General features: G+C 41.9%; 1 protein-coding gene across 2 annotated transcripts in view; it reads left to right on the top strand.

The window, feature by feature from the left end:
* The first annotated feature begins 2669 nt into the window (after nucleotides 1-2669).
* gsna (gelsolin a) overlaps nucleotides 2670-20437 on the top strand; it is a 28105-nt gene continuing 10337 nt past the window's right edge. Inside the window, exons 1-11 of one of the 2 annotated variants that reach the window (XM_049603494.1) lie at nucleotides 2670-2846; nucleotides 12367-12563; nucleotides 14507-14661; nucleotides 16023-16184; nucleotides 16393-16542; nucleotides 16621-16710; nucleotides 16873-17005; nucleotides 17424-17728; nucleotides 17850-17983; nucleotides 19905-19995; nucleotides 20199-20225. In XM_049603494.1, coding sequence (XP_049459451.1) covers nucleotides 12368-12563; nucleotides 14507-14661; nucleotides 16023-16184; nucleotides 16393-16542; nucleotides 16621-16710; nucleotides 16873-17005; nucleotides 17424-17728; nucleotides 17850-17983; nucleotides 19905-19995; nucleotides 20199-20225 — 1443 coding nt within the window. In that variant the 5' untranslated portion in view covers nucleotides 2670-2846; nucleotide 12367. The remainder of the gene's footprint in view (nucleotides 2847-12366; nucleotides 12564-14506; nucleotides 14662-16022; nucleotides 16185-16392; nucleotides 16543-16620; nucleotides 16711-16872; nucleotides 17006-17423; nucleotides 17729-17849; nucleotides 17984-19904; nucleotides 19996-20198; nucleotides 20226-20437) is intronic. The other variant, XM_049603495.1, reaches the window with a different exon arrangement.

Below are 20437 nucleotides of genomic sequence, written 5' to 3'. Positions count from 1 at the left end.
GATTAATGTCAGCGGCAGTGTTTGCTGACATGTTGTGCACTCTGTTATGGCAGCTCACGATATTAAAAGTTGAAAAGTGCTAATAAAGTGAATCTTTTCTGCGTCAGTTGAGGACAATGATACTATTATTATTTCTTTTCCTAACTCAACTGACTAAACCTCCCTCCATGTTATCCAACGATATATCCACTGGGACTGTTCACTGACTTCCAAAAGGCAGGATGGCTGCATGCTCTTATCATCCAGCTTTGGACAATACTTTGTGAAACATAAACATGCTATCTGTGCCATTCATTCATTCATCTTCTAACCGCTTCATCCTCTTGAGGGTCGCGGGGGTGCTGGAGCCTATCCCAGCTACATCGGGCGAGAGGCAGGGTACACCCTGGACAGGTCGCCAGACTATCTGACACATAGAGACAAACAACCATTCACGCTCACATTCACACCTACAGACAATTTAGAGTTATCAATTAACCTAGTCCCCAATCTGCATGTCTTTGGACTGTGGGAGGAAGCCGGAGTGCCCGGAGAGAACCCACGCTGACACGGGGAGAACATGCAAACTCCGCACAGAAAGGCTCCCACCCACGCCCGGGATTGAACCAGCAACCCTCTTGCTGTGAGGCAACAGTGCTAACCACCACACCACCGTGCTGCCGCTATCTGTGCCAATCCGTGCCTAATTATTGGATGTACCTAAAACCTAGTGTATTGAAATGTGCTGTCAGACTCAGTTTTAGCGCCTTTCTCTTTAAGCCCCCCTCCTGGCAAAGCTGATTGGTCAGTGTTTCCGGGTCATTCACGTCTGCACTTTCATGTTCTCTACACTATCAGTGCCGCCGGGGAAATGATCATAACACAACTGTAGCAGCACTTTCTATTTTTATAGCCTGTTTCACTGGAGTTGCTTTGCTAGGCAACAGCGTGGGTCCATGTTTACATCCTGTCAGCTGATGTCATTCCACTGATGTCATACACTGCCAAACATTTGACCAGGAAATACAAAGGGAAGACTTTAGAGTGTTTATGTTTCAAGTTAAACAGGTAAACACTGTAGTTTGACCGATCTAATGTTTCTGCTGCTGCTTATTTTATGTACTGTGTTGCTTTGCCAGCATCTTTGATGAACCTAATCAAGCAGCACAGATGCTAAGCAACGTACTGCTGTGGATGGGGCTGCAGCAAAATGCATTTTAGACACATAAAAAAGTAAATATCAAAGTGTATGCTATATCTGACTATTTGCTCCACTTAACCTTATACTCTAACCAACTGAGGCCACAGGAGACCAGCAACTCAGTGTTCTCCCAAGTTTAATTACTGTTTTTGTCAATGGAGTCTCGTGACTTTGATATCATGGCTTCAATGCCCCGATGGAAAAGGCTGTCTGACGTCAAGGCAAAGCAGTGAAAAGATTCTAAATATAGCGTACAGTTAAACTGATACAGATTTTATATTTTTGGGGTGGGCCTGTTTAAGATGTCTGAAAACTAACTAAGGCAGAGTTTGCGCAGCACCATTTGATTTTATGTGCATGTAGCGAGGATTTTCTACCTGGACGTTATTGTAAATTAACATTGTGCTTCAGTCTATATAGCAAATTTGTGACATCACAACTTCACAGAAGTCCTGACGACTTGTTTACAGTGACAGTTTCTGAATACGGACTGTGTGCACTGAGCATTTTGAAACATGGAGCCAAGATGCCAAATTGAATGCATTTCGTGTAACAGTGTAATATTTGAAGAGTTAATTTGCAAAAACAGATAAGAGTCATTCCTAAAATGAATAAAAGACCAGTTGACTAATTTTCATTTGATTGCACAAAAGCAAAACATGATAATAATAATAATAATAATAATAATAATAATAACATGATTTAGGAAAATAAATCAAAAAGATATCTGTTTTGGCAAATGTACACTGTAGCTTTTGATTTGTCTGCTTGTTAAACAGTGTTAAATTTAACACACTGGGAAAGATTACAAATTTGCACACTCAATTTCTCATGCATGTGCATGGTGAAGGAGCTTATGTAACATCTCAAAACATTACTATGATGTAATTATTATGATGTAATCCATAAATATCTTATTTGCAAGAACCATTTCTCATCTCCTTCTCTTATTAAGACTTTGAATCTCACACACTTGTCCAAATAAAAAGGACCGCCAACCTTTGACCCTCTGTGAGCACATGGGATCAACATGCACACTCCTGCACAACAAGGTGTGTCTGTAAACATAGTGGTACACCAGGACCAGGCAGGGGCAGTGTTGGTCGTCATGCACGCTCTGTTGGAGACCGGAAGTGTACAGTCAGTCCTGGCTGAGCTTCATTTTACAACCCCTGCAGGGAAGACACCTATGGGATAAGTCTTTGTTGAGACTGCAACAGCAGGGGTTTGATTAAAATGTTTACCTCTAACTTTCCAGGCAGTTAATGTTTATTATTAAATGTACAAATGACATGAACGCTTTGGAATTCAATGCAATACAAAGATCAGACTGCCCACCTTTATGACACCGACTTCAAAAAATGATCATAGCAGCAGATTAATGTTAGATAGAGAGATTAGACAGATTAATATAGACATCAGGGTGCGCGTGCGCGCCCATGTGTCGGCCGGCCCTCTGCAGGCGGTGCAGCAGGCTCGCCAGGAGGGAGTGTCATAACGGGGAGTGTCCCGGGCCACGAGCATAAACAGCGGCTCTGCGCTCCACCGCCCCGCCGACTCGACGCCTCTCTGCTCCCGCTGCAGCTAGAAGCGCTCACCGCGGCTCACTCAGTTCCACACCCGTCCGTCCGTCTGTCCCTCACCGATCACAACCTAACGCCTTCAGGTACGTTGAAACCTCTTCATTGAAACAGCGCAGCCTGTAGCACAGATTGCAGGACGGTAATTTGATGCTCTAATTAGCGCACAAAAGAAATGAACCGTTACTTTGTACGCAGGCTGAGACAAAGGCTTGATCTACAGGGAGGAAAGTGAAATACCTGTCTCCTCTGAGCATGTACAAATGGTTTGCTTGAGCCCAAGTTCTTTCTGCTCATTCAAAGAAGTCTGCTTTTGTTGTCAAAAGTGCTGTGCAGCTGCTGCCTTATATGGACAAGCAGTGGAAACCCTGGATGATGACTAAAATCATGCTGTGTGGTGCCACTTAAACTGGCAGCTGCAGGCATATTGTTCCTGAACTGTTCACAGTGACTTCAGGTTGCCATGATGTGAAACCTAAAGCAACACTTAAACATGCCGTGTTTTGCTGCATTACAGCATTGCAACACAAGCAGCTGCATATGCTCATCTCTATACACAGACATCTGTGGTTTCCATAGAAACACACAACCAAATAGTTGAATTGTTCACTGAGGAAGTTAGTCACACCATCCTGTGTGCGGCTGTAAGTTAGAGAAGCTGTGGTGTGAGTGTCAGACAATGTATGTGCATATGTGTGAGTGCAAGAGATAAAGACAGACCTTTGTTAGCCAATCAGAAAGCGCTGTGTCAGATCCACACTCAGCGGACAGCCGGACAGAGATTATAGGATGCCTGAACCCACCGACTGTCCGACACCCCACCTCAGATTTAGAGTTAAGCCTCAAACAGCTGTGTGCATGCTTTCTGTCCGAGAGGGCCGGACAGCTGAGCTGCTGTGGATATTTGCATGTGAACATCTTCATATTTACATTTAGATCCCAAAATGCCTCATCTAGGCTCAAAAGAGTGAATAAAAACTAAGCCACAGTGTCTGATGTTACCAAAAGTTCTCTGAGGGGAAATTATAAAGCCTGAAGTTTGCAGCTGCTGGAGCCAGAGATCCAAATTTAGGAGACCGTCCTCACGACAAATGACAGCATGGGTCTTTAAACTATTTAATTGTAAACATAAGTTATATTTACATCTCCTGACATGCACCCACTTGCGGTTATGCAGTCATGGGACGACTGCCCTCCACGTCCTCGCTCTGTAAAAGCAGAGGTGGCGTGATAAAGAGTGTTAGGGAGGAGGTTGGGTGGATGGTTTGGCTTACACACCCAGTAAACTCTGATCTGCAGGTGAGAAGATGTCTGGTTTAGACTCAGAGTTAATTATCACCATTGATCCAGCATCTAAATCACTGTATTTCAAATCCTAACTACATATTGGCTAACTCTGACAGCGGTGGTTTCTTCTGACAATGACGACAGTCTCTCCCTAAACTTACCAACACAGTTTCAGTTGACTAAACTCAACCAGAACTTAACCATCGAGGTGGCAAATCAGGAAGCGCTCATATGAGTCATGTTTTGGACAGTCACATGGGTCGTTGCTGGGTGGGGCACGCATAGAAGACCTCAAACGTACACTTCTTTAAGTTTAATATCTTCCACACGAGACAGCAACTTTAAAAATCTCAACACAGTCGCCAGATTAACTTGGTTATGTACATTACTGGAAACCAGGGACTGGTAACATTTGCACATTATTAGGTAGCGGACATGTTGAAACTTCATGTTTCTTTACGTTTCAACAACACTATGGTTGACAGGTGGTTATGTTTAGGCACAAAATCCACTTGATTATGGTTAGAAAAGATCATGTTTTGGCTTAAAACCCAGTTTTAGGGGCACAATCAGCTGGAAACGCTGCAGATGTCTCGCTAAAAACACCTGGTTTTGCTGTTTGTTGGCCCCAAACTGTGGCTTGCAATGGTCCACAGCCTGGCAGCCATCTTGCCCTGGTGTCTTTCCATTAACCATCTCCTCCACCTCCACATAACAAAGTCAACTGTACATGTAATCAGAAGGACTTCACTGTAGAAATGTTGATATGATAGGTATATAATGTACAAATGTAACCTATCCGTGGTTTAAAGAAACGTACAGTGCCAACATTTTTTTCTGGTGATTGGAGGGCAAATTCCAAGAGATAAAGTTAGCAACCGAGACCAAAAGTGGTTGCAGAAAACACTATCTCAGGGGAAAATAATGGGTTTTCCCATTAACTTCAATATAGTTGAAATTTTTTCCAGTTGAGAAGCTGAAGGCCACGCCTCTCACTCAGTACACATGGAGTCTTATAGCTGCTTTGCATTTAGTGCAGGTTAATGGTTTAGAAGTTAAATCACATCTGATTTCTGTATATAAAATGATATTGCATCGTCAGTGTCAATCAAACAAGATGCCATTTTGATTGATTCTGCAACAGAACTGGTTTTAGCTGGATTGTTGCTGAAACAACCCTCTCATATCCCTTAATAACCATCCATATATCAGAGGGGTTATTTACCAAGTCATAAACAACCATTTTGATTGTCTTTGCCTTACACTGTGTAAACACATGAAAAGGAAGCAGAGTAGCTATTAAAGAGCGTCGGGTCTGTGCAGATTGTAATCTGTCCTGAGCGAGCTGTAGGACAGCTGCTCCGCCCTCGAGAGGCTGAGAGTGCCATGTAACTCAATGGAGAAAATGAGTCATCAAGAATCTCCCTTCCTGGAGGAGGAATCTCTTTTTTTGGGGGAGAAAAACTCAGCACAGGAGGCCGTGAATCGAGATTTCACAGATAAAACTGTTACGGGCTTGTTTTTTGAAGTGGGACACCAGCAGACGAATCACAAGGGTTTTAAAAATACGCTCATCATATGATCCCACTGTTGCTATCGGCACCGTGGATCAAGTTTTGAGGCCTCAAGTGAGGGCAGACACAAAAGAGAGGCTGGTGAGATGTGGGGGAGGGGAACAAATAGCTGAGGCTGGAATGACAGACTCACTCTGTGTGTATTTGGAGGCGAGGGGGGCAAAGAGCCTGCAGTGAGGGGGCAGAAACTCTGCAGAGGTTTGGGGAGGCCTGCAGACACCATATGCTTTCCCCAACATGCCTGAGAAGAAGAAGAAGCAGTAACCAATAATCATGTGACCTGTTCTATTTAAGCTCGTAGCTGTGTGTGTGTGTGTGTGTGTGTGTGTGTGTGTGTGTGCGCGTGTGTGTGTGTGTTGAGTCAAACAAACTACCCCTCTCTGAGTCACCTTATCCAACCCGGGGCTGCCAGAAACATTCAATGGTTAATGCTTGTTTTAGTCAGCTGCTGCCGTTCATTTAATAAAACTTTGCACACAAATATTCGAGATCTAATTCTCTAACCTTCTTCCTCGCTCCTGTTTTGTTATCTACTTTTTGTCAGAGACATTTTTTAATACCGGCTTTGATTTTTCGTAAGCGTGAGGTGATTCAGATGCTGTGTATCCCCTCTGATGTTTGCTTTATCAAGTCAGCGCGAGTATCTAACTGTGGCATGAAACAGCTTTGATGTGCAGAGACAGACAGAGCGTTTCTCTCCGTCAGAGGCGAGGATCACAGTCAAAGACAGTCATATTTATTTAGTACCGCAGAAACAAAGGCCTGCAGAATAAGAAGCGATATTTTCAAGGTGTGAAATGTTTCAGAGTGAATGTACTCGGCTGCTGTTGGATGAGAAGACTTCTTGAGCAAGTTAACTTCTCAGGATTTTCTTATTTTTAAAAGCAGCTGTGTTTTCAGGCAACTAGAATATACAGCGATATTGAACGTTTATTGCGAGGACTGAATAGGTACACTGCTACTTTTGTCATGAAACTTACTCTAGACGCAACAAACTTTACATCAAGTCACAAAGTGAAATTGAAGTGGCAAGTTTCTATACTTGCGTTCTGTTTCATGACCACAGATTTATCCGTTAATATCCTGTGTTGCGTTCAGGGACTTGGTTTCAAATTCAAGCAAATGTCTCTGTTTTAATAAGCATCCCTGTGCTCATCTCAGATCTCTGCATGCAAGCTGTTTTCACATCCCTGGGTGTGTCAGTGTAAGATAATGAACGGCTGCATATCAACTCAAGCAGAAGTGACTGATTTATTACCATTTGTTTGGGAACATGATGTTATTGTATTCTCTCACCGCTGTTGTTTTAGATGCTTCCCTCAGATATTTAGGAAGTAGCAGTTTGGAGGAAGCGGTGGTCTACCACATTTAGATTCATTTTATTTTAGATGTTCAAACCATCTTAATGCTAAGCTAGGCTAATCGCTTCCTGGCTCCAGCTCCACATTTAACAAACTGACATGAAAGAAGTATAAATCTGCTCATCTGACTTTGCAGCCCAGTCACCAAAAGAAAATATTAGCATTGTAAGTTTCTACAAACCATGAAGGTGTTACATCTGCACGTATCATACACAGCATATCAGGGTTGCATAAGCGACGTAATTTGAGCTGACTTTGTCATCAAGAGGGGAGGAGATTGTGGATGTTGTGACATCTAGGTGAGACGCCTACCAAGCCGCAGACCACTAGCCTGGAAATCCAGACCCAAATCTAGAAAGATTTAGGGTCTGGCTATATAATGCAAATGGCTCAACTCGAGGAGTGGCACCAAGCGTGCATTTGAAAATATCACTGCACGCAATTGGATAACACTACGACCAATCAGAACAATACACGGGGTGATGTATCCAGAGCGCAACCAGTGGAGCTAACTGGTAGATTAGACTCTTACTGTATCCGGACGGCAAAACAGCAAAAACGTCCTTCTTGCAAAGGAAAGATTCGAGCGCCGTCTTCTGTTCCTCTTTTAGAGAAAAAGCCAAGTCTAACTCGTTCATTGTAGCGGCCAAAGCCGTTTCAAACAACTGGTGTTCATCTTGGTGTTCTTTTTAGGCACCAAACGTGGCTTTTGTAGCGACCTGTTGCTGCTTTTCCAGTTGATTTAGTGCCATGAAAGCGTTTGTTTTTACTGAGACATCGCAGCGTTTCCTGCGAGGAGTGGTACGAAAAGCGGTTGCTTTTTACAGAGACATCTCAACTTTTCCAGCGGGGATTGTAGCATGAAAAGCACTTGTTTTTTTAACCAAGACACAGCTGCATTTCCTGCCAGAATAGGGGCACAAACAGCATTTGTTTTTACTGAGACATTGCTGCGTTTCTTGCGAGCATAGTGGTTTCTTTTCAGAGTCATGTCTGCTTTTCCAGCAGGTACTGTGGCACGAAAAGAATTTGTGTTTTTGCTGAGACATATCTGCATTTCCTGCTGGAGTGGTGACAAGAAAAGTGTTTTTTTTTTTTTTTTTTTCTTACAGAGACACTGTTGCACTTCCTGCCAGGATTATATTCCCAAAATCGGGAATTTCGAGCCAAATCTTTGACAAACCATAACTAAGTGGTTTTTGTGCCTGAAGCCAACCAATGTTTAACCACAGTGCTGTTATCTGCTACGTGATAAAAGGCAAATGTAACATATCCGTGGTTTGCTAAAACCTATGATGCCAACATGTTTTCTGGCAAATGGGTTGAACTTTAGCAAAAGAACACAGTATATACAGTATATAATGCTACCTATTTACATTCAAGATTCTATGATAAAATGCTTTGGTGTGATGTTATGTACTTTACATTAAACATACAAATTATGATTACCAATTGGGCTGAACCTGCCGGACTGGTATCAGCAGCGGATCGCAAATAAGCCACATCAAAGACTGTGTCTTAGTCACTGTTGTTATGAATGAAAATAAAAATCTCTAAAGCATATGACATCCTCTGTCCTCTGTACTTGAAAACTGTAAGTGCCAGTATTCAAAGTTTCCGTATTCAATAGTTTCCACGTCTCAAAATATGACTGCTCAGTGTTTCCTTGTGAAAACCCTTTTAATTCATCAGTGTAAACCTGTTAGATAAACTGGTATTTATCTATTAGTACCATTGTTTTCAAGCTTTCAATCAGGGTTCACACATTGCTAATACTCGTCTAACGGCTCAGTTAAACCTTCCTGTGTGGTCACAGATGCTGCAGATTTGCTGTCTGACTTTTGTAGTATTTAAGCTTCCCCAGTCTGGAAACTTCACCAGACTACTTTAGAGCCACTGTAGGAAAATTCAGCTTTCCACATGCTCCGTCAAGCTATAATGGTCCCAGAGGAATCGCCCCCATTTTTCTTTTTCTGGCCAAACCCTGGACGCAGGAACTGCAGTGTCATGGAAGTTCAGACGGTGCAAGACCTTATATGACTCCAGGATACCCAGCTGTTTAGGCTACGTTTTCAGTGTTTTGACTGCATCCATTTCACGTGTAGACTTAAGTAGCTATAAATCAGCTAAGTCTCTATGATCTGACACCTGAATATGTATGTTTCCGTCTCTTACAATGTCAAATATCTATCCAGATAATTCATCTCAGGCAATCCCGCAGCCAGCCAGCCAGCCACGTGTCGACATGCGCCCCATTCAAAAATCAGGAAAGTTGCCTGTGAACATGGCTCTTTCCAAAATGATCCACTTACTTTTCCGTGCTGAAACATTCCATAACTACAAAATACTGTGCAGCGAGTCTGGCTGTTACATATGAGAGCAGAAATGGGGAAAAAAGGAACCCCACATTCGTTGGCCTGGTTACGTGAATTTGGAGCCACTTCCCTCTTTCAGGGTCAGGAGCAGATTCCTGCCATGTTTGTGGGCAGACGGCCGCGTCGAAGAATGGCCGATTCTTGCTCCAGTGTGGAAGTTAGTCATGCAAATTGAGAGGCAGCTGGTCCAAACAACATTCCTGTGGAAAACTGGATTCTGTGTTCATTTTGAACTACATGACCTCCAGTTTGTAGATTTTTTTTGTCATACCTGAACTCTGGTTCTTGCAGCTAAGAAGGCTGATACAGTTGAGAGTTTGAAGGTCGTATGGGGACACAATCATTTAAATAAATGGGTAACATAAAGAAGAACTGCACCATGAAAGCTCACAGAAGCCCTTTTCAGAGAGGTCAGCTTCTAATTTGAGAACACGGCTTCACTTCAGAGAAACTATGTGCGCTCTCTCTGCTGTTTTCAGTGCAAGTCATTAATGTGGAGTCAGTGTGGGTCAGACTCTGCTGCAGAAATCTCAGAGGACACATCTGTTCACCTTTGCATATTTTATGAAGATGGCTGCTTTATGATGCGCACCGTGTTACTTGACTTTGCAAACATTTAGGTTGAACCACACGACAGCTGACAGAGGTGGGAGATATTTCAGATCATTTACTGAAATGAAAGCAGCAAAACCACAATGTAGAAATAATACAAGTGAAAGTCCTGCATTGAAGTTTTTACTGAAGTAAAATTACAGAAGTGATAGCAACAAAATGTATTTAAGTATTTAGTATTAGTATTAAAGACCTTTGTTTTGGTCTCCACCACTTTCAGAGTGTTTTATGTATTGTATAATTACTGATTAATTAGCATGTAAGCAGATTTTTATTGTGTGTCTGGTGAGGTGGAGCTAATTTTAACCACTTTATATACAGTTGTGTAGCTTAATCTATAATAATACATCATATTTATAAGATATTTTGCAAGCATAAATCCAAATCTGTTGAGTAACTAGCAACTATAGCTGTCACACAAAATTAGGAGAGTCAAAAGTACATTATTCGCAACTTAGATGTAGAATGAAAGTTTAATGTGGCAAGTGAAGTGCATTTCAAACATTTTACATCACTAACTAACCTTTTTTTATGCTGTCTTTACCAGACGCTGAGCAAATTTGAAGCGTAACACAAATTTTGAAACGTGTCCGCAGCAGAAAAAACCCACACCGTCATATAATCACATCTTTGAAATTATCTAACACAGACATCTGAAACATGTCCAAACCAACAGACTCAGCTGATTGCCTCGCTGTTAATTCATTCTGCAAACCGCTCCCAGACGGCCATAACAAAGATTTTAACAGGATGCTCAACTCCCATCTTAAAAATCTCAAACTTCCACACATGCTACTGAGAGGCCTGCGGGTTGTAATCCAACGCAGCACAGACACCCACTTGAAACTCTTGAATGGGCGCCACATGTCTTTATGCTCTCAGATATGGCTGAAGTGTATGGTATGTGTGTGCATCTGTGTCTGTGAATCTGTTTGTGAGTGGACCAATATCTGACTGCTGATGTGTCCATTAGGGCTGTGCAGGCTGTGATGTACTGTAAGACGTTAGATATTTGTAAACTGGTAGAGATTTTACTGTATTGTTATTTTGCTATGTTTCTATGCCTTTAAAGGGGAACTGAAATATTTTTCCAACTTGGACCCTTTTCCTCATTTTTTGTATGTGTCAAAGAGATGACATCATTAAGTAAAGGATCCCTACAGAGATAGACATTTATGTAAAAGATAAGATCCTTTTTCTCTGATTACAAACAGCCCTGAAATCACTATCGTCAAACCCACCAGACTCCATTTCAAAAAACTGTAATTTTATAATCTTAAAACACACTTCATTCACAGTTGACAGAAACAAGATAAAACTCATAAAACACATCTTAGTTCCTCTCTGCACTGTTCAGCAATCACCAACTCTGGTTTGGTTGAAATAAACTTTTAATTCACTAAGTTAGAAGTGAAAACATGCTGCCTCTATACACGCTTAAATTACTGTTTATTTAAATGGAGTCTGGTGGGTGTGGCAACAGTGGTTTCAGGGCTGTTTCTGTTTAAACAAAAAACATTTCAATCTTAAACAAAAAGGCATATCTCTGTAGGGATCCTTTCCATAACGTTGTCAGACACTTAAATAACAATCTGAGCCCATCAGTGGCAAAAATAAGCACCTCCACTGACTTCATTGCAGCCTGTTTCGCCACGGCTGGCTGCAGCCCGCTTGCTCAAGACTGGACCAGTTTCAAAACTTGTTGGCTACATTAGTCACTTAAAAACACAGGAGAAAAGGGGCACTCTACTAGTTTTAAAGTCACGGAGAGAACTACTCAGCCAGTGAAAACAGTTGTATAATGTGTCTGTGGCTTTGACAAAGATTTTTCTTTCTATAATTTTTTTTTCCAAAGTGAAAAATTACAATGTAATGGGTGACAAATTTAAGAAAAAAGCAAAACAAAAGCAAAATTACACATCTTGTGAGACAATTTCTGAATATCTCCGAAGCCTTGTGCCCAGATACTTCATGGCTGCGTGCAGATACTGTCGTTATGACAGACTGAAAACACAGTGTGTAGTTACACACCAAACTTTTCCTGTGTGTAACTATTCACAGGGTTTCTGTTGCCAAGTTATGACTGCGTCTGAATCATAACTGCAATGACTTCCTCTTCCTGCTCTCTGGAGGAAACACCCTGGGCACAGGGCATCAGTGACTCACCCAGCTGTACCATTAATATCTAACTATAACCCTAAACTTTATCTTTGTATCCATGGCAACACCCCAGCCTTAAAGGGGAGTGGCTTTCCAGAGCAAACGTCTCACAAATAGGGAGCCACAGTCTTACATTGAAACGGCTCTTATCTCTGTGGTATTTGACCGCTGAAACACAAAGTATATTTAAGTCTGAGTAGAGAAGCTCTAAATCTCAGGTGTGTGATTTTTCTGCAGGATGGCAGCGCAACACCCAGAGTTCCAGCGGGCCGGAAAGGAGCCAGGCCTCCAGGTGTGGAGGGTGGAGAACTTTGACCTGGTGCCCGTTCCTAAAAATCTGTATGGGGGATTTTACAGCGGAGACGCCTACCTCATCCTCAACACCATCAAACAACGCTCCGGAAACCTGCAGTACGACCTCCACTTTTGGTTGGGTGAGTGCATGAGATGCTATGATGTGTTATTACAGAGAAATAAGCAGAGGTAAACTGAATATCTGCGTTAACATATGTGCAATTTGTAAAAAGGAGGGGAGATTAAAAGGCAGTTTTGCGGCATTTTTCATCTTTGTGATTATTTTCTTCTGTAAAATCAAATAAAAACTGTGCACATGTGATCTCTAAAAAGTTCACTTTCTGTGTGTCAAAATAAACAAGAAATGAACTTAATCATAACATCCAGCATTTCTTGAATATGCAAAAACCCGTAAAAAAAAAGTAAGAGGAGACCAACCTCTCTGGATCCCTTTTGCTTTTTGGTGTGCATGTGATAATTTGCATGTGATGTACTGAATCTGGGAGGATGAGAAGAGAAAAACAAAAAGCCTCCTGTCCTTAAATTTGGAAATTACAGACGACAGTATACGTTTATAAACAGAGCTGTGTGTACTGCTGCCGCTGCTGTGTTTCATGTTTTCGCTGTGTCTCATCCTGCTGACTCAGATCAGTGTCTAATATTGCGTCAGGCCTTACTTTGTCAGACAGATGTGCTTCGTCGTCAAACTTGAAAGGACACTGTTGAATTTCCTAGCTGACATTTTTTCAATGAACTAAAAGCTGGTAAGGTACATATGCTGTTTTTGTGTCAGTACAAGGGTTTTTTTTGTAGACCATTTTGCACCAACATGCAGCATACACAAACATGTTGTAGATGGTAGAGGTAAAGCTAATTTGACTGCAATATGAAGCATAAAAAAATGTATTCACTGTGCTCAAGTACAGTTCCTGGAGAAAATACTAACAGTAATGACTTTGTACCACTGTTTCAGATAGTGCAGAACACACTGACAGCAGGTTTTAAAAAATCCCTGCTAACAATTGTCGAAGAAGAAGAAGAAATCTTTTTAATGGGGAAACTGACACACATACTAGAAAGAAAATGGGAGAAATGGACTCTATACAAGACTCAGAAAGACGACTCTGGACTGGATTAATAATCAATAGATACACTCATTCTTAAAGCTGTAAAATGTGTATTTACCCAAGCAGTTATTGTTTCGTTAGCTTTTACTCTTTTTCAATTATTTTATTATTTTAATATGCTGTTGTAACTGACATGTCAATGTCCCAAAAATTGTTTTAATAAAGATGTAAGTGAGGTAAACAGCCTTGTCTTAAGCCTTCCAGATAATTCAGTGGGATTTTTAAGTTGTTGTTTTTTTACCTAAAAGGTACGATAGTTGTCACATCTTATTCCAATAAATGTAATCTTTTAGTCGTGTAGTCATACCAAGACTATTGTAGTTAACTAAAACTAAAACTGCATGTGATTAAAACATTTTAATTAACTGAAATAGAAATAAAAACTAACTGAATTGAACATAGTTTTCACTGGACACATCAATGTAACATGTCCATGTTACTTTCCACTGAAAATCCAAATTGATTTCAGAGTCTATTTAAAGTCAAACTGGTATTCAGATCAGCCAACACCTAAAGATTAGTCCTGCAGATGAGTATTGACAGAAGACAGAGTGTCTGACTGGGTCATTTTTTGGGATTTAGCCTAGAGGCAAACAGGAAAGCCAAAAGCTGAGTTGTTTGCTTTTTTGTATTGACTTCCTGTCCATTTAGTCAGCATGATTGATCATGGAAACAGCATTTACCAATAAACAGGATCTGATGTAACCCACTCACACGCTGCTGAACTAATGTGTGTGTGCCCAGAAATAGAATAAATGTTGCATGTATAAATGCATCTGCTGTGATCTGACCCACTGCTGCTCCCACACGTATCGATCTCCTGACTCACCGAGTCCTCAGCGTGGGGGTTCGTCAAACACAAAATGTGTCTCTTTGGGTGGATGTGCAGTATGACTGCTGAGATGAAATAAGTAGCAGGATTAACATGGAGCGTATCTGTGGTTTTTCTGGCGCAGGTGAGGCCTGCACCCAGGATGAGAGCGGCTCGGCGGCCATCTTTACAGTCCAAATGGATGACTTCCTGGGGGGGAAACCCATCCAGTACCGTGAGGTCCAGGGGTACGAGTCCAAAACCTTTCTTGGGTACTTCAAGTCTGGACTCAAGTACATGGTAAGATGTCGTGTTTATAGCTGCAAAGATGTAAATACTCTGAACAAAAATTAAAATGCAACACTTTTGGTTTTGCTCCCATTTTTCCACAGATTTAAGTTGAAGGTCTAAGACTTTTTTTTATGACCACACTTTGGTTGCTAATTTGTTAAAATCTGTGTTAGTGAGCACTTCTCCTTTTCCGAGATAAAAAATTCATATGACAGGTGTGACATATCAATATGCTGATTAAACACCATGATTACTACACAGGTGTGCCTTTGGATGGTCACAAGAAAAGGCCACTCTAAAATGTGCAGCTTTACTGAATGTACATTTCACCACCATGCTGTCTCCAGTGTCATTTCTGTGAATTTGGCAGTACATACAACCGTCTTTTGTGTGTATGCTTTTGTTTTGGTGGATTTTACACATGGAATCATTTACAGATAATGTTAAGTGTGATTTTTGTCCATTTATTGACATTTTTAAGGTTCTTTCATCAAATTTTTTTGTTTTGTTTATTGTTTATATTATGGTTGGGAAAGGCAGTGTTGCAGTCACAAATGTGGTATAATACAAAAAATAAAAATAAAAAGTCTGACATTTCTCTCCCCTTAAGACCTGGCATGGAGAGACCATAGTACCTGAGTTGCAAACACTAGCAGCTTTGTTAAGTATGGCAAATATTGACTAACAATTATAACTGTCATCGTAATTATTATCACCATCATTACTATTAATTGTAGCCCTACAAGACACTGTATATGGACTTAGAACAAGCACAAACCAAAAACATGCAGAAAAAGAGAGAAATCAAATATAATAGAATAAAGAAAAATAAAAGCAATATTAATAATAAATATAATATAATAATTACAACACTTCCCTCCTTTCTATTTCATTCATTCCAGCCCCACCTGTTTGCCAGCCAGGAATCCAATGACCATTATAGACATAAACTAGGAATTAAATACATAAGCTAATTTCCTCTATCATCCATTATGATATCCGCAGATACATAAATTATATGTATACACGCAAAGTCATCAAAGGAAATCCAGAACACATGTCTTAGCCTAATGTAGACGTGCTGTAGAACGTTCTAGCTGTGCAGTGTCTCTAAAAGAGGAGAGCCATTCCCTCATCAACAGCGTATGTGGAGATTTCCAGCGGTTATCATCATATTTTAAAACATAAATTGCATTTTTTCCATTCAGTGTCTGTAAAGTAGAAAATCTGATCTGTATGACATCATTATTTTTTCAGTCAAGTGTCCAAATTTCTCAATATCCATAAACAAAATCTTTATTTTCTTGACTTTCATTTTGTTCATGTAAAAAGGCAGGTTTTTATTTTGAAATCCAACTCTTACCTTCCAGAAAGGGGGCGTGGCGTCTGGGTTCAAGCACGTCGTCACCAACGAGGTGGTCGTGCAGCGGCTGCTCCAGGTCAAAGGTCGCCGTTCTGTCCGGGCAACAGAGGTGGCGGTCAGCTGGGACAGCTTCAACCAAGGAGACTGCTTCATCCTGGACCTGGGAGCTGTGAGTCACACAGAGCTGATGAAGCAGATCAATTTTATAGATATACATAATAATATGATGTGATAGTGACATGAACAAAAGTACAGATGCAGTCGTTGAGCAACCTGATGCAAAGGATTATGGGAACAGTGGTGCCAATTTCTGTAAAACACAAAACACTCCTCTCTATTCACCTTCTTTGTGATCTGCTCTTCTTCTCGCTGTGCAGGAGATTTACCAGTGGTGCGGCTCCCAGAGCAACCCCCATGAGAAGCTGAAGGCTACGCAGGTCGCCAAGGGTATCCGTGACAACGAGCGCAGCGGGAGGGCAAAGGTTTACGTCTGTGGCGAGGGGATGGAGAGAGAGAAGATGATAGAGGTGAGAGCAGTACATTACGCCAACAAATAAAGTGTCAAATTGCCTTTGTTGTTAAAACAAAACTGCCTCTGTCCTCAGGTGCTGGGTGAAAAACCAGATCTGCCTGCCGGAGCCTCTGATGATATCACAGCTGATGCTTCAAACAGGAAGATGGCCAAACTCTACAAGGTGAGAGAAGTGGGAACAGCCCAGACACGCAGGCTGTCTTTCTCTCTTAACTTCAAATAAATCTGTGAATTTATCTGGTTTTATTTAATTTACTTAATTGTCAGAAAAAGTGACACCTACTATTTCTAACCAGCCTCTCTCCTCCGTTGCCCCCTCCTGCAGGTGTCCAATGCCAGTGGAGACATGACCATCGCGCTGGTGGCAGCAGAAAACCCGTTCGCCCAGAGTGCCTTGGATTCCGGCGACTGCTTCATTCTGGACCATGGCACAGATGGCAAGATCTTCGTCTGGAAGGGTAAGTGCGGGGTGCTGCAGTGGATTCTCCATGTGTTCATTTAGCAGAGGGTCACCCTGGTTCACTCGAAAAAAAGCCAATAGTCCATAAATCCAAACAAAGTCAAAAACCAAGAAATCAAACACAAGGCAAAAGGCTGGAGAGCACGGACACACAATGACAGTGACAATGATAATCTGGTAACTGAATGGGGGAAACACTGGGCTTAAAGTACGCAAGGGTTGAATACTAACGACACACCGGTTAGTTGAACGAGACACAGGTGAGTGGAACGAGACACAGGTGAGTGGAACGAGACACAGGGGAAACACGTGAGGTAATTAACAAAAGCGGTAAAACTCAGGAAGTAAAAGAAACACTAAACACAATGAGAACATATTTCAGTTCTTACCTCTGCTATTTTTTCTCTTGCTTACAGGCAAAGACGCCAACATGGACGAGCGGAAGGAAGCCATGAAAGCAGCAGATGAGTTCATCAAGAAGATGGGTTACCCCAAACACACTCAGGTCCAGATCCTGCCAGAGATGGGCGAGACGCCGCTCTTCAAGCAGTTCTTCAAAAACTGGCGGGACAAAGATCAGACGGTGGGCTTGGGTGTGGCCTACATTGCCAACAGCATCGCCAAGATTGAGAAAGTGCCATTCGACGCTTCCACCCTGCACGACTCCCCTGCCATGGCTGCCCAGCACTGCATGGTGGATGATGGCAGCGGAGAGAAACAGGTGAGAGGACGGAGGCTGGACTTTTGTAGTAGCTTATACGACAGTGATGTCCTTTTGCTTTTAGAGGACACTATGGAAATTAAGGACAATAGTTCTGTAACATGTTGTTGTTTCTTGACAGATTTGGCGTATTGAGGGCAATGAGAAGGTGCCAGTGGATCCATCCACATACGGACAGTTCTATGGAGGAGACAGCTACATCATCCTTTACAACTACAGACACGGAGGACGTCAGGGACACATTATCTACATGTGGTGAGAACACGAGAGATGAACGGTTTCATGTTGTAAGCGCCTGAATTACAAAGTTAAGAAGGCATCAAATTATAAGAGCAAAATACAAACTGCCTGAACCAGGTGAAAGCTGTCAGTCAGGAATTTTACCTTTTGAATCCGCTTAAAGTGTGAATATGAGACGCAGGATTTAATGCTGAGAGGTGACCGAACTCAATGCTGGAAATGTGCTCCTTATAATTCTGTAACAAAAGCATAGCGTCTATCAGATGTTAAAATCAACAGTGTCTGATTTGGAAGTTAAAGGTACCCTGTGGAGTTTTGACGACTAGTTCTGCTATGGAGCAAAGCACCAACAAAGGCAGGATAGAAGAAGACTGCAAGCAAGCAAACAAAATCTGAAAAACACTATGAGCTTTGGCGAGAAACACAAACACATTCTCACACCCAACTTGAATTGTCAAATACCAATGCTTGGGCAGTGACTCTACACGTCAAACTATGATGCTCTAGGTACCTTCCAGCGTCAGTTTTGCAGACTCTGGGATGGTGTGTCAATTCTGCTTGTTACATTCACTGTGTCTTTTCAAGATATACTTACATTTCACAGGACATGTACAGTTTCTGCTGATTAAAGAGGCATTTCACTGCTGGACAGATGTCTTTTTAATAAAACTAGGATGTCTATGCAGTAGAAAGACGCAAATACTTTTGAAATTGGTGCTAAAGAACCAAAGAGAGCAGAGAAAAAGGACGCTTTTGCTCAAGAGGGAGAAAACCTGCAACTACCAGAAAGCACAGTGTCGCACCAGACTAATAAATGCTCCTGTCGGTTTAAAACAATGGCGGCCGGCTGGCAAGACACATACTCAAACCCTCAAGTTAAACCGTACGCTAAAAACATGTTTCTGAAAACATCTGAGGTGAGAAATAGGCAACTCTGTGACAAAATCGTGGTTTACATTCGATCAGCGCTGCCTAGTTTTACAGTCTGCTCTCAGTATGGTGCCCATTTCCTGTTCACAAATTCTCATTATTACAGCTACACACGGCACTAAAACATGTTTCCAAAAACCCTGTAGGTGAGAAACAAGCAGTGCAGCAACATAATCTTGATATACAGTCGATCAGCACTGCCTGGTTTTACCAATTGATCCGATTTCTGTCCAAGTTTAAGAGAGCAAGAGAGACGGGCGGGTCCGTCTCTCGATCTGCTTGTGTACTCTTTGTGTCCAGGGTGGCGGCACTAGGGGCAGGCAACACTAAAAGTACAGCCTGTAGTTTGAGCAACAGCCCGGGAGCCAGTGAAACTCCACTGGGTGACATAAATTACGTTGTTATGACTTTGGCTGGGGAGCAAGGAGGGACATCTAGGCACAGGTTAGATCACAGTTCATTTGAACACACTACCCACATTGTTTTGATACAGAGCTGGTTGAAAATCGGCGAAGTTCCCTTTTAAATGCATATAGCGTCCTTTTCAAAATAAACTTATAACGTATGTTTACTTCCTTAGGTTAAGGCAGGAAGAGTACGTGGTTAGGTTTGGAAAAAAACATCATGGTTTGGCTTAAAATAAGTACGTCTGGTACTAACGTAATGTCACGTAACATACATCGTGAAATGAACAGCAGTCTCCTTGGTGAAAGTCTGGGGAATGTTTGACCCTCCCAACCTATGAAGATTTTTTTCTCTTTATACATTCTCTTCAAATAATGCTGCCGCCTGGTGGTAAAGGGTGCCTCAGTGTGTCGCTGTCTGACGCTGAGGGCCGCTGACCAAGCATCTGTATTTGACGAGTTCAGAGTGACATCAGGCTGAAAACACTGAACACAAACAGAAACTTTGTTGACAAGAAAACTCCACAGGATTCCTATAAGACGTAATGAAAAGTAAAATACATTTCTTCAAGTGTAATTAATGCGCTCACATTGTCTCCCAGGCTGGGCAGTGACTCCAGTCAGGATGAGATTGGGACCTGTGCGATCCTCAGCTCTCAGCTGGATGATGAGCTCGGCGGTGGTCCTGTGGAGGTGACACATGCTGCTCCTTTCGTGGCTCTTTGTTTGTATTCATCTCATCTGTCATGTTATTAAAGTCCCTGCTGCCCTCTGGCTTACTGAGCTCAGTCACCTCCTCTCTGACCTTTACCTCCTCTTACTCTGTCTCCTCTCCCTGACGTTCTCTCGCTGCTGCTTCTGTCCTCCTTGGTTTCCGACTTTTTCTATGTCTTCAGGTTGTTGGTGCTCCTATAACCACTCAGGTATTTTCCCTCCCTTCCCTGCTTCTCATCCTCCCAAAGTCACTCATGATTTTGTCCAGAGCCAGAGACAAAAGAAGCTGAAATTTCTTATTTTCTCACCTTCTAAAATAATATGAATATCTTGATTTTATGGTCTGTTGTCATGTTTTTCTGGCTCCTTTAAGACTTAATGAATGTGATAATAAGTCCACACAAACAGGACATTCCAATGT

This window comes from Epinephelus fuscoguttatus, linkage group LG18, assembly GCF_011397635.1.
Source record: "Epinephelus fuscoguttatus linkage group LG18, E.fuscoguttatus.final_Chr_v1".
Lineage (NCBI taxonomy): Eukaryota > Metazoa > Chordata > Actinopteri > Perciformes > Serranidae > Epinephelus > Epinephelus fuscoguttatus.
This window is presented reverse-complemented; position numbering and strand designations above follow the sequence as displayed.